General features: G+C 42.1%; 1 protein-coding gene across 6 annotated transcripts in view; it reads right to left on the bottom strand.

The window, feature by feature from the left end:
* The window catches only part of LOC135108321 (cardioacceleratory peptide receptor-like), a 136,672-nt gene that overhangs the window by 26,748 nt on the left and 95,246 nt on the right, over window positions 1–14,678 (bottom strand). For 5 of the 6 annotated variants that reach the window (XM_064019163.1, XM_064019160.1, XM_064019162.1 and 2 more), the window contains exons 1-4: window positions 12,501–12,640; window positions 9,255–9,358; window positions 5,312–5,405; window positions 305–400 (exon numbers count right to left, since the gene is read on the bottom strand). In XM_064019163.1, the coding sequence (XP_063875233.1) occupies window positions 305–400; window positions 5,312–5,405; window positions 9,255–9,358; window positions 12,501–12,618 (412 nt within the window). In that variant the 5' untranslated portion in view covers window positions 12,619–12,640. Of the gene's footprint in view, window positions 1–304; window positions 401–5,311; window positions 5,406–9,254; window positions 9,359–12,500; window positions 12,641–14,678 lie in introns of those variants that run through there. The other variant, XM_064019161.1, reaches the window with a different exon arrangement.

Genomic DNA, 14,678 nt, shown 5'->3' with positions numbered 1-14,678 from the left:
AGAGGGTGTTAGATGAGACGAGATTAGTGTTGAGGTGGTTAGTGGGAGCATCACTTAGAGCGCATCTATGAAATTAAGAAATGAGAGAGAGAGAGAGAGAGAGAGAGAGAGAGAGAGAGAGAGAGAGAGAGAGAGAGAGAGAGAGAGAGAGAGAGAGAGAGAGAGAGAGAGAGAGAGAGAGAGAGAGAGAGAGATAAACGCCTGACGAAGAAGTTAATGATAAACTGATTGAAGTAGGATAGTCAAGGAAGAAAAGGATGAGGAGGAGGAGGAGAAAGAGGAGAAGAAATAAGAAGAGTCTCACCGTCCACTGAAGTCTCCATGAAGAAAACGAGGCTGGGTGAGGCAAAGATAGCGGACAGAACCCAGGCGCCCGCAACCAACCGCCGCGCCCGTCTCCCTGTGCAAAGAAAGAGAAAGATTAATGATATTGATGCCGTTACTACTACTACTACTACTACTACTACTACTACTACTACTACTACTACTACTACTACTGCAGCATCATCACCACCCTCATCAGATTCAGGTAAGCCACTGAGGTTGATTGATTTAAAGGATCGCAAGAAAAAGGCTCATATGTTTTCACGGATCACTAAAAAAAAATGTATAATTCATTCTTCTATACACGGTAGGACTTCCCGACCTCGCCTCCCGTTATTCCCAGGCAGCCAAACCATACGCACCAGCTGTCAAAAAGTGCCTGAAAGTTATGACAGTCCAATATGAGAAGTTCTAGGTCGGGATATCAGACTTTCGTATCTGCCTTCAGTGTTCCCTCAACGCCGCCACTGCCTTGGGCCACTAAACCTTCACCACCACAACTGCCACTACCATCTGTACGTCTACCATTATTGGTAGGACTTGTCTTCCTTCCTTTAAAGTTCAATATACATCTGTGTTACCAAGAAGGATCAAAGAGAGGATCAGTCGCGTATTGGCTTCTTGTATTTTTTCTTGTGTTCTTAGATTTTTTTTGACTTGTAACTTTCAAGCTTTTGTTCCCCGTCTGGCCTCCGTCACTAGTGCTTTTCGCCGCCCTTGCCTGCTCTATTCACCTTGTACATCGGCTTATTCACGTTTTACATATGTGGCTTTATTTATGTTTGCTCATCACGCTTTACATGCTGCTGTTTGTTTCGTGTCCTCTACCATATCCTGCTGCACTCATGTTTCATCTCCCTTTAATCGCCGTATCTATGCTTCATCTCGCTTTCTATCGCTATTTCCACGCTTTATCTCATTTTCTATAGCCGTATTCGCATTTTGCCGAGTTTTATTCCACTTCACCCATGTTTTATCATGCCACGTGGATACTTTTACTCTGCCTCGTGCACGCTTACTCCTTAATACCCACGCTGCACGGTTGCTCAGCTCACGCGCCCCGCTGCCATGCACGAGAAGAAAATACCATAAAAAAATCCTTCGTTTAGACCACAAAGAGTCACGTCAGTTGCATTTTTCCCTTCATCACATGGCGGGGTCTCTCAACGCCTGCCTGCCTGCCTGCCTGCCTGCCTGTCCACTTGCCTCACGCTCTCAGTCTCACCCCGCGCCTGACCTCAAAGCCAAATACGTTGAAGTTGACTGACGGACTCGATCTAAATCAGCATAATTTTTCTTCAACCCGAGGAGTCTCCCGGGAAATTATGGCCAGGACCGCGCGGACACCCACCCACGTGCTGCCAGGCGCCGCTGTCACGCTGCCGCCGCCCCGCAACAGGTGGGTTCCTCCTCCTCCCTCCCGCTTTAAGGTTCTGCACGCATTCAAGGTGAAAGGGAACGCAGGCCGGTCTGTTGCTGTAGGTGTTTGATGAGTTACTCTGTGTGTGTGTGTGTGTGTGTTAAGTTGAAGAACATACCGTAATAGGGATCTTAGGCCACTGAACGACGTATTAAACATTGTCGGCTTTCGGCAAGCAACACGTTCAGTACCCCCAAACGCCAAACTAACTGCTATTATTGTTATTATTGCTATTATTAATATTGTTATTGTTGTTGTTGTTGTTGTTGTTGTTGTTGTTGCAATTCCGTCCGTCCTATGTCCTCGTCTGCGTGTGTCATCGTCGGTGCACGTCAGTGAGCCATCTTTACTGACGAACACAGGTAGTAAGCTTGTAGTTATAATTACAGTCACATATACTTACACAAACATACAAGAGTCATTCTTCCGACGCTCAGCCACGCAGTGAAAGACGCGACTGACTGCTGGAGTGATTGTCTGTTGCAACACACACACACACACACACACACACACACACACACACACACACACACACACACACACACACACACACACACACTACTTGACTCTGATACGTATTCAGACTCACCAATAAAGGTACGAGTGGTTTTATTCACAAGGACATGATACTACTTGAAACTGAATTGATTCGCATCTGCAAGACATAAAACCCAGGGCGGTGTGTTGGCCAGCGTTGTGATTGTCCTGACATACAGATGCCGGCGGCCACAGTCACCGCCAGGCACACACACACACACACACACACACACACACGTCTGTTCCTCCCACTGCTTCTGCTATAACTGTAGTGCTTCCATTTGTTTTTGGCGTAACGGACTTCCAAAAGTTGTTTCTTTGCTAAGTATGCTAATTTTCTTCCATGTATGATCGTCTTTGTGGGGGATGCCTAATCCTCTTTCCATGTCTGTGTGTAGCAGCTCAACACAAAAGCATCACTAATTCACAGACAAACTCCATAGTAACCTTTCTTCTCTTACTTCTCTTTCTTACTTCTTACTTCTTCTTCTTTCTTCTCTTTCTTCTCTTTCTCTCTCTCTCTCTCTCTCTCTCTCTCTCTCTCTCTCTCTCTCTCTCTCTCTCCTCTCTCTCTCTCTCTCTCTCTCTCTCTCTCATTCCTCCATCTCTTTCTAAACCACTGTAATTTCACAGGAACCTTAAAGCATCCGAAAGTGTCTTGTAAACACTAACACAGATCTCATGACAAGAGCTTCTTCGTGGTGGTGGTGGTGGTGGTAGTGGTGGTGGTGGTGGTAGTGGTGGTGGTGGTGGTGGTGAGTGATGAGAGGCGCGCAGCAGTGGTCTTGATAGCAGCGCCTTGGAGTGACACGCTACTCTCTCATTCTGTGCTACCCGTGTCCTAATTTACCACCCCTGCTATCACACACACACACACACACACACACACACACACACACACAATTTCCGTGTTGACAGGATATAAAGCACATATCGATAGTTTACTTTACTGTCACACTCGTTTCCACCACGAACTTATCTTAATGGGTTTTGAATCTTTCGCTTGGTTTTACGATAAAGGAAGTCGCTCTGTCCACTATAATTCCGCGGCTTTTTCTCCAGTTTCAACATTTTCATCCCGACCACTTCCTGCGTTATATCCAACAATACCTAAAAAGAAAAAAAAAAATCTCGGAAAAAAAAACTTTCTCCAGTGGAAAATTGAAGAAATGAACTGAAGTAGAGCGCTTCATTTCATGCATGATTTAAACCCTTTCATTGGTACTTGCCATGTCTTTCCTAATCACTAAGCACTCTGGTTATTATTTCTTCCTGTTCCGCAACCATCTACCAAAGATTATACGTGCTAGAAATTACAAAAATCTATTCTTGTTAATCTATTCTTGTAGACGCTTATAAAGATTTCATACCTAGTTGTGGAGTGTTGTGAGCTGTTGCATATAGCAGAGAAAGAGTTAAGTTCAAAGAGTGCCATGATCAGCTTAGTGCCACTCACTCCCGTACCGATGTATATGGAGTAGAATAACCAGTTCCTTTCTCTGCCGCCTTTAATCTACCTTGTAATTGCTGATCCATACGCATTTAAGACTGGCTGAACCTAGACGGGTGCGGACAATGAGAAAAATCACGAATATAAGCCAAGATTCTACAGGATTATAGTCAGACGCAGTACCACCGGAGCCACCATGCTAACTGTGTATTATTAGAGGGGATTATACCCGCCACCCGTCCATCGCGTGCAAGACATTAAGGCAGCGTTCAACTTTTCATTACTTTGGTGTCTTTGATCTACGACCTCGTTCCTGCGTGTCAATGGCGCTGAGTTTCCTGAGTAGCATTTACCACAGCCAGACAGCGTGCAGTGAGTAGCGTCGCATGATCACTTACTCGCTCTCCACTGGTCGACGTCTGGTTGTTGCCCCCGAGGTGAAAAAAGAAATGTTACTGCATGATAACATTAACACATGCAAGACCGTTACGACTGGAGAACATTTAGGGCGGGTCGTGGTGTAAAGAGTGAAATGTGTTGAAGAGGAATAATGTAGGAATTCCTTCTTCTCTATGATAGACTTCCAAAGGAGAACATATCGCCCACATCAGCCCATTCAGTACTACAGACAGCTTGTAAACTTGATCCAGTCCTCTTTTAGTCAGTCACAGTAAAGTAAGTGATGGGTGAGCAACTAAACTTATAACTTCGAGATAAATAAATAAAAAAAATAATGAGTCAGACTATCCAGGATTACAGTCAGCTTCCATACCTGAGCCAGTCCTCTATTAGTTAGTCATAATAGAGTAAATATGACATGATCGTGATGGATGAGTAACTGCACTTATAGCCCCTCACTAACAAAGTATCATCCATAACTTGATAACATCCACTAATGACCTTCAGATTTTAACGAAAGTGATCATGAAAGTTGAGACCGACAGCGCTGGAGAAAAGAAAGAAAAAAAAAGTGGTAACCTGATTATGACGTTCAAAGTAATAAGATGATGAGAAAATGTAGACAGAGACGCTTTTCTGACACATGATAATAGAAGAAGAGATCATGAGTACATACAGAAAAAAAAAAGAAAAAAGGCTATTGCTCGTATACTGACACGTGTTGTTCCCTCACAGGCACTACCTTCAAACGCCACAGAGATTCAGCTTCTCATGGATGTACGAATATTTTCCTAAAACTGCAGCAGAGTCCTTGGTAAACTATCACTGGAATCATGAAAATATTGCTGAGAATCCCAATAACTTCCACAACATGTTAAAATTAACCGACGTAAGACCGCAGAGACGTAGGTACAAGGCTTTCAAATAGAAGTGTTAAGTGTTGTGACTCGGAAGGAATTAGATGTCGAGGCTGGGTAGAGAGAGCGGCATATGACCTCGTTGCTGCGGCGCCCATTAATCAATCAGTCAATTAATCATGTTGTATGAAAGTAAATATATAGACAAGATAGTACGAATTTGACTGAATACTGTATGATACTACTACTACTACTACTACTACTACTACTACTACTACTACTACTACTACTACACACACACACACACACACGAGGGACACTTACAGCTGCCGGAGAAGTTCATGGGGTGGGTAATGGCGTCGTAGCGGTCGATGGAGAGAGCAACCAACACGTAAGTGGAGGAATACGTCACCAGCACCTGCAGAGAGAGAGAGAGAGAGAGAGAGAGAGAGAGAGAGAGAGAGAGAGAGAGAGAGAGAGAGAGAGAGAGAGAGAGAGAGAGAGAGAGAGAGAGAGAGAGAGAGAGAGAGAGAGAGAGAGAGAGAGAGAGAGAGAGAGAGTATATTATTTAGTCACATATATAGATACATTTTTACATGATAACCTTAGTTGATTCTGATCAGAGTGAAGAGAGAGAGAGAGAGAGAGAGAGAGAGAGAGAGAGAGAAGCTACATCGTGAAAAATCAGAGAAAGAAAACTGTAAAAATTCTAGTGTGAGAAAGGAAAAGAAAAAAAAAAAACTAAACCTAAAAGGAAAACAGGCAAAAAAGAAAAAAAAATACCCACACTTTAAAGAAAATAAGAAAAAAACAGGAAAATGAAAAAAAAAGAGGAAAACGAGAAAGCAGAGACTGAAGGAGAAAAAATCGAAGAAATATAAGGAAAACAAGAAAACCCTCAATAAATAACGATAAGAAGAAAACCTGTATGATGAAAGAATACCTGTGTGTCTTGCCGATGACATAACAATGAACATACCGAAGAGAAGAATGAGAGAGGGAGAAAAGAAATAGAGAAAGGAGAGACACGGAGGCAGGGCGGGAGGCAGGGCGGGAGGCAGGGCGAGAGGCAGGGAGGGAACAGAGGAGAAGCGAGATGAAAGGAAATATTGTGGTCAAGAACAGTGACACAATTATGGGACGAAAACAAAGAACAGTAAAAAGGGGAAAGAAAAAGTGACGGAGGTAAAACATTGAGGGGAAGAAACTATTACTGCTACTGCTACTACTACTACTACTACTACTACTACAACTACTACAACAATAACAACACCTCTCTCCGTGTCTTCACTGGCTGGTATACCATATACTACTGTTGTTATTCCTACTTCTACTACTAATGGTAAATAAACACTGAAATATTGGGTAACAGCAAACGAAAATAATATAAAATGGCCATAGATTTGTTCACACACCCACTCACCCATCCACTAGCACACACACACACACACACACACACACACACACACACACACACACTTTAAAAATCACCCCGTTTCCCTCCTTCAGCGCCCTCTACACCCGCAAATTTCCTTCTTTGGTAGCAGCTAAAGAGAGGTAATTTGCGCTGGAACGAGAGAGAGAGAGAGAGAGAGAGAGAGAGAGAGAGAGAGAGAGAGAGAGAGAGAGAGAGAGAGAGAGAGAGAGTTTACTAGTAATTGAAAACCGGTACCATATATTTTTCGATGAACAGAACAGAAACTGAAGCCTTGAGGATGTGAAGCGACGTTCCACAGATTAGAAAACGGGAACCAAGGAAGCGAAAGTTATAGGGAGGTAGAGTTGTCCTTATACAAAATAAACACGAAAGAAATTGTTGCCAAAGAGTAACATAGAGAAGGATACAGTAGGTAGGCAGTGTTATCTTGATATGAGGAACGGAGGTAATGGCCACTGGTAACATCAAAGAGAGAGAGGGAGAGTGAGGGAGGGAGCCGATCCTCAAGAGACGCGAAGAGTGAAATGAAGTGAAAAGTTGAAAGTTAGAAGCTGGTGTTAAAGATTGGGGCGTGTAGAGAGAGAGAGAGAGAGAGAGAGAGAGAGAGAGAGAGAGAGAGAGAGAGAGAGAGAGAGAGAGAGAGAGAGAGAGAGAGAGAGAGAAACCTAACACTGAGTCAACATAAGTAAGTATATTTTTCATGTCCCCTTTTCTGACCGCGTGTATTACGTAGCTCTCTCTCTCTCTCTCTCTCTCTCTCTCTCTCTCTCTCTCTCTCTCTGTGGAATGATCGTAAAATGTATGAAGAATAGCAATTGAAAACTTAGAAGAAAAAGAACAAGAAGAACAAGAAAAAAAGAACAAGAGAGAGAGAGAGAGAGAGAGAGAGAGAGAGAGAGAGAGAGAGAGAGAGAGAGAGAGAGAGAGAAAAGAAACACAGTACCGTCCCCTCGCCAAGACAGTCTTTTAACGTGATAAACAAGAAGCACGTGACGAGGGGACCATCTCGCGCCGCGCCTCACTTATTTTTATTTGATTTTTCCTCTTTTCTCTTTCTCCTTCTCTTTTTTCGGGACGTCTTCGGGTTTGTTGATTGCCTTCGCGATGAGAGACATCTATATTTGTCTACAGAAATGGAAGTTCTTGTGGAGGAGGAGGAGGAGGAGGAGGAGGAGGAGGAGGAGGAGGAGGAGGAGGAGGAGGAGGAGGAGATACGATTTGGAGAGAGATGAGTGATCTTCCAGTGATACATTTATATACATATAGTCTCTCTCTCTCTCTCTCTCTCTCTCTCTCTCTCTCTCTCTCTCTCTCTCTCTCTCTCTCTCTCTCTCTCTCTCTCTTTCTTTTCCTCGTTCCTTCTCTTGTTCTTTTATTTTTCCAACTCTTCTCTTTCCCTTCCCTCTCTTTCCTTCATAATTTCCTTGTTTTTCCTTCTCTTTCTCCGCATTATTTCTTCCAACTCTATTTTCTATCTCCTTTTCCTCTCTTTCCATCATAATTCCCTTGCCTTTCCTTCTCCTCTTTCTCATTATTTTATCCTACGCTTCTCCTTCCTATCCCTTTTTTCCTCTCTTTCTTTCATAATTCTCTTGCCTTACCTTCTCCTCTTTCTCCTCATTATTTCTTCCCTAGCCAATCTTCCTAATGTCAGTTATCTTCCTCCTCTTACCAAACACCTTTTTCTGCAGTTTTTATGCCTCATTACAAACTAATGTGTGTATTTAAGTGGGTATATGCTTTTCTGCTGTAAGATCCGATGTCATGCTATTCGTGATATGCTGTCAAATTTTCAGCGTTTCTTTTCCTTTCCTCTTCCTTGTCTCTTTTCCTATGCCCTATTTCATGTATCTCTCCATTCCTTAGTCTTTTTCCTCCTTCACCGTCCTGTATTTTTAAAAAGTTTGATATTTTTCCTCAAAGACCATCGTGAACTGTGTACGTGTGCAGTTGATCAGCTTCTCTCGACAGCATTTACCTGGCTCTCGTGGAAGTTAATGAGAAGGGGATTTCAAGAAGAGTGTTTTCGCAGTGGGGTGGGACAGGTGGAGAGAATTTGCAAGAGTGTTTTCATGCTTCTGTGTATTGCTAGTTCAGTAAGGGTTCTGCATCATCACTGGGGAGAAAGACATCCTTGAGAACCCGACTGATTACCTTCGTGGTCTTTTGAAGATACGAGTACGTAGTCCTTGAGAGCAAACAGTGTTCAACAATGCGGGACCATTTCGAAAGGCCAGGAAAGGAAAAATAATTGGGTTATCAGGATGTTTTTCTCTCGTTAATGATGCAGAATTCTTGTTAAGTTATCTAACCCTCACAAAAATTACGAAAATATGACGGAAAACTCTTGAAAACTCAGGGAACTTCCACGAGAACATGCAAAGAATTATATTTCGTAACGTTCGAGAAAAGATAGATAGATAGATAGATAGATAGATAGACAGATAGCTAGATATACAGATAGATAGATAGACTGATAGATAGAATGACTAATAGATAAACAGCCAGACAAACACACAAACAGACAGAGAGAGATAGGTAGATAAGTAAATAGATAGATAGGTAAATACAGCTAGATATATAGACATATAAATAAGCAAGATAGATAGATCAATAGATAGATAAATAGAGACAGAAAAACATAAATAAATAGATAGAAATAAGTACATAAGTAAACAGATAGACAGATAAATAGATAGATAGATAGATACACGAATAAACAAACACAAAGCCAGACTGATAAAAAGATAAACATACAGACAAACAAACACACAAACAAACAGATAGATGGATAATCTTCTGGTCCCCCTCACTTGGCACAACACTCACCTGGGCGAATCTCACCGTCTTGCAAGCGATGTTCCCCGCGTTCCAGGATACGGTGCTCTTCCAGACGATGTCCGTGAGAACACTGATGAGCCCCACTGACAGATCTGTGGGCAGGGAGGGCGAGGCGTGAGGTGTTGGTGGGTGAGTAAGGGTTGGACAGATACGAAGACTGATAAATAGAAATAGAGATAGAAAAAGATAGATAAGAGAAGGTTGATAGATAAGTAGATAAGTAGTAGAAACAGATAGATAGATAGATAGATAGATAGATAGATAGAGAGAGAGAGAGAGAGAGAGAGAGAGAGAGAGAGAGAGAGAGAGAGAGAGAGAGAGAGAGAGAGAGAGAGTTAATAAATATCTGCCGAGGCAAAAGATGCAGATATTTCTCTGCTATCTTTTAAAAATGTATAATTAGTCTCTCTCTCTCTCTCTCTCTCTCTCTCTCTCTCTCTCTCTCTCTCTCTCTCTCTCTCTCTCTCATGAAAGACACGCGATATCGTTCTTCAAATAAGTTTAAAATGACAGAATCACATCCATCATGGAGAGGCAGCAGCACAATGACTTGGGGGAGGACTGGTGAAGTGGAGAGGCCAATATGGGAACGAGTGGCGCAGGTAATACGTGAGCTTAATATAAATATTTACTTTTGATTTCTAACCCTTTATTGCACCGAGGAGTTTTGCCACGCCAAACATTAACGCAAGATTTCGAGACCACCGATCGCTTATCCAAAAAGAAACTCATGTTATTTATTTTTATTTATTTATTTATTTATTTATTTTATGGGTTGAAGCGGTGGTTCTCAACTGGTGTTTATGGTGAATTTTTAGTGTGGCTCACATAACGTCTACTGTGTTTTGCTGATAAATTTCAAGTGGAAAATTTGACATGAACAATTAAATCAATACATAATTAACTATTCATTTAATTACATTTCCGTTTAAGACATCTATTGGTAGTTTTTAAGTTCAAGCTGTTAGGTAATACTTGGAGCCATTTCTGTTTGATTTATAATGAATGATCAAGGTTCACGGCGCTGCACGTGACCAGGGTTGAGTCATTTTACGAGTAATGGATACCTGCAGGTGGCGCTGTAATTTTAAGGGTGATGGATGACTACAGCCGGCATTGTGCTATGGAGGGTAATGGAAAAACAGCAGGAGGCACCGAAGTATGAAGGGAAATGGATAAATCGAGGCCACACCGTGATTCCAAAGTTAATGGATGACCACAGGCACCACCGTAGTCTTAAAGAAAAGTTACAACACGATCCTGCAAACTTATATAAAAGCTGTCACGAGTCGTGGCTGCAATTCTCACATTTCCGGTAAAACATTCACCTCGTAAACTTTCACGGGAACTTGCTTATCATGGAGTTATATTTCTTCTCTACGCGGTAAAAGATGTTTGTCGACCTCGTTAGTTCAATCACATCAAGCCTCGTTCATTACACTTGGACAATGATTTACCTCGGCTTGGCAAACCCTTCAATGGAGTCCGCAATCTTTATAAAACCGGCAAGTATAGTAGTCTGGACTGGTGATCTTCATAAAGTATAGTTGGTTATGATAAGGAAGGTTCAAAGCTCAGAATCGCTGGTGAAACACTTGGTTCATCATAAGGCTTGGGGATTTGAACCAGTGAAGTAATGTCAAATGCTGGACGTAGAAAATAAATAGTTCTAGCCTGACAGTTTTCGGACCATACTCTGAAACACTTCTGCGCCGCAACTCCACTACTTTCAAAAGGCTCCAATCAAAGCGACACGAGTTTTTAAGCGTGTCTAGTGGCAGATTAACAACATTTTTATACTATTTACAAGAGAAGCAGTCTTGAAAACACGACTAATCATCGAGTGGCCTTGGAAAATGGTCAAGGAGTGAGAGCTGAGGATTAGAGTGAAGGTGTCTTGTCTCCTTGCTCCCCCCTTAAGACACTACTACACTTAATGCTCGGCTCACCACTTGGCCGGGAAATAATGGATCACCGTCTGTGGATCATCACTGCAATTTACTAAAGTCTCCAGCTGTGTGGCGTGCCTCAAGGCGTGCTCATGGGACCTGTCCAACTCTTCCACGTCTAATTAAACCAAGTGAAGATTTATAGAGATAATGATAAAGAGAAATGAGACGAGGTTGTGTTAATACGGCCCAGGCTGCTCACTGTCCACGTCTAATTAAGCCAAGTCAAGAGTTTTAATGATAATAACAGTATAAAAAATTGAGACGTAGTTGTGTATTTAACGTTGCGCATCTTCAGCGTCATATATTAAGACATAAATGACGTGAATGGGGCAGTGTTGTGGAGGAGCGGGGGATGGCGGCGGCTGCTTGGGGTTTCTTGTGGGTAGATCAGAGCTAGGATAAACTAGAACCATACGCGCATGTTTGCCTCACCTCGAAACAGCAGCAGGTGGTCGAGTCGCTCCCCGTGTTTTATTGTACCGCAGTTGGAGTATACTAATGCACGAATGCACGAAGAAAGCTACTTCTGTTAACGTTATTAATCTGGACAACTAAAGAAGAAATGTTTTGGCTTCGTATATGAGAGAATGATTTTGATGAAGATGATAATGAAAAAAAAAAAAAAAAGGGAATGAGATAGGTGGAGGCAGTTACCAGACACTTTTTTTATTCTGAAACATTTGCATAACCTCGCATCAGTACTTAGGGAAACTGTACATGATTATATTTCAAGTATTGCACAGAACAGCCCTTCTCAACCGTTTCGAGATTAGACTTTGCACCAGACTATATCACTGCGATAAGAAACAATTAACAGCACCAGAAGTTATGCATGAAATCTTTGTAAGCATCTATAAGAAAGTAAGGGATGAAAATAAAAGAAAAAAAAACAAAACAGATTTCTACCCATTTTAAAGATTGGAGGTGGCTGAAGAACAAGTAAAAATGTCTCGGAGTGATTAGCAATTAAGGAAACATTACCAAATAGGAGTCAAAAGGCAAAAAAAATGAATAACTATTTTCTTTAGATATCTATGGCATTCTGCTTGGAAAATCCTTCATCACACGGCAGATCTGTTGCTATGGTTGCCTTTGTCCTGTCCAGCATGTGAGCAGTCAAAGATTCGTCTCTACTTTTCTATATTAAATAATGAAAATTAAAAGTGAAGTAGAGAAAATGACTTCAGCAGATCAAGGTGACGATTTCATTACGCTTAATTAAGAGGTGGTCACAACATTCTGAGGATTTAGAAAACTGGATTATTTATAAGTCTGCACTCACCGGCCAGCGCTAAATGCATGATGAAGAAGTTGGTTCTGGATTTGCGAGTCTTGGAGAGGAGCAGCGCGATGATGACCGCCACGTTGCCCACCACGATGGAGATGAAAAGGATCCACATCACAGCGAACTGCTCCGTCTGGTGGCAGAAAGAGAAAAAGGAACATGAGGCACTTAAGAAAATACGGACATTTGGGAACATAAATAGGATAATGAAATAAAGGAAGATGACCTACGTGTATTTAAGGAAGAAATCGTAAATGGAGACGTGGAAACAACAGCAACAAGATCAGTAACACTAAAGTAATAGGTTTCCAGTTATGCTATGTCATAAAAATGTAAGCAGTTTTAATCATATACGAGTATTTCCTCTCTCTCTCTCTCTCTCTCTCTCTCTCTCTCTCTCTCTCTCTCTCTCTCTCTCTCACAGGCTTATGATAAACAGAAGTCACACGTTACCCCTTAATAATTGTACCCCACTGAGCTCTCTCTCTCTCTCTCTCTCTCTCTCTCTCTCTCTCTCTCTCTCTCTCTCTCTCTCTCTCTCTCTCTCTCTGTCTCTCTCTTTCTCAGTCTCTCTCGGTACGCAACACAAAGGTATCCTGCGCATCTCTCTCTCCCATTCGATCCTTTCCAGACGCCCCCGATCCCTTTGCCGGCGAGAAGAAAGGTATTCGATCCCATCTGTAGGGGATTCCATGGCCTTTATGTGCCGCCGGGGAAGTGAGGTGTATCTCAGGATCACGGAGATACCACAGTGATGAATGGCATACATACATACATACATCCATATACAGACACACACACACACACACACACACACACACACACACACACATACAGACACGGGGTTCATAATTAACTTTTGTGTTGTATTTGTATCTGATGGGAAGATGTATACTCATTCTCTCTCTCTCTCTCTCTCTCTCTCTCTCTCTCTCTCTCTCTCTCTCTCTCTCTCTTACAGAAGAATCAATAAAAATACCGAAGATTGAAGAAAATATAATTACTGTTATCTTGTTTTTTCTGACACTCCTGATTCTCTTTGGATTTCTATATTTACCGATTAAAAAAACAAGATTACCTGACACTCAACACCTTACGAAAAAGTCAAGTATATTTATTTATCTGTCATTATAGTTTTTGCCCTTGCTGAGGGAAGGTAAGACAGAGGATGGCACGGGACGGAAGGGAGAGGGAAGGGAGAAGAAAGGATAGAAGGGTACGGGAGGAAGTCGAAGGGGAACGATGAAGGGAGGCAACAGAGACGGGGAAAAATAAGGGAACGAAAAGAAAGGAAAAAAAAAAGAGAGAGAAGAGAGGCGAGATAAAAAAAAAAAATAAAAAGAGCGGAAAGAGAAGACTGAATAAATGAAATAAATAAGAGAAGAGTTGAGTAAGTCCACGAAAAGATAGAAGGGGAAGGGAAGGGGCAAAGTGAGAAAGAAGACAAGATACAAGAGAAAAGAAAAGGGTAGAAGGGAAGAAAAAGGAAGGGAAGTGAGTGAGGAGGAAAAAATAAGAGTGGGATAAGGACGGAAGAAGGGAATGGAAAAGAAATGAAGGAATGTGAAAGGAAGGAATAGGTAAAAGATGAAAAGAGAAATATCTACTGACGTGTGTGTGTGTGTGTGTGTGTGTGTGTGTGTGTGTGTGTGTGTGTGTGTGTGTGTGTGTGTGTATGTACCATATTACGAGCTGATATGATAACAGTTCGCAAGTTGTAGTAATGGCATGCAAATGAGAGAGAGAGAGAGAGAGAGAGAGAGAGAGAGAGAGAGAGAGAGAGAGAGAGAGAGAGAGAGAGAGAGTTGGCATTACTCCTAATTTCGCGTGTACCAATCATTCCCTATCCTCCGTTCTCTCTCTCTCTCTCTCTCTCTCTCTCTCTCTCTCTCTCTCTCTCTCTCTCTCTCTCTCTTTCTCTCCTTCACACATACATTTTTGTCAGTCAAGAATAACTGTTGGAGAGAGAGAGAGAGAGAGAGAGAGAGAGAGAGAGAGAGAGAGAGAGAGAGAGAGAGAGAGAGAGAGAGAGAACCAAGCCAAAACCAACAATAAACAAAACTACCACCGCCATTATCATTATTACGTATCATTACTATTATTAATTTTCATTTGCTACGGTCACCATCTTTACGTTTCCATCTGAAGGCTCGCTGGCTCGCTCCTCTCCTCAAG

Source organism: Scylla paramamosain, chromosome 17 (genome assembly GCF_035594125.1).
Source record: "Scylla paramamosain isolate STU-SP2022 chromosome 17, ASM3559412v1, whole genome shotgun sequence".
Lineage (NCBI taxonomy): Eukaryota > Metazoa > Arthropoda > Malacostraca > Decapoda > Portunidae > Scylla > Scylla paramamosain.
This window is presented reverse-complemented; position numbering and strand designations above follow the sequence as displayed.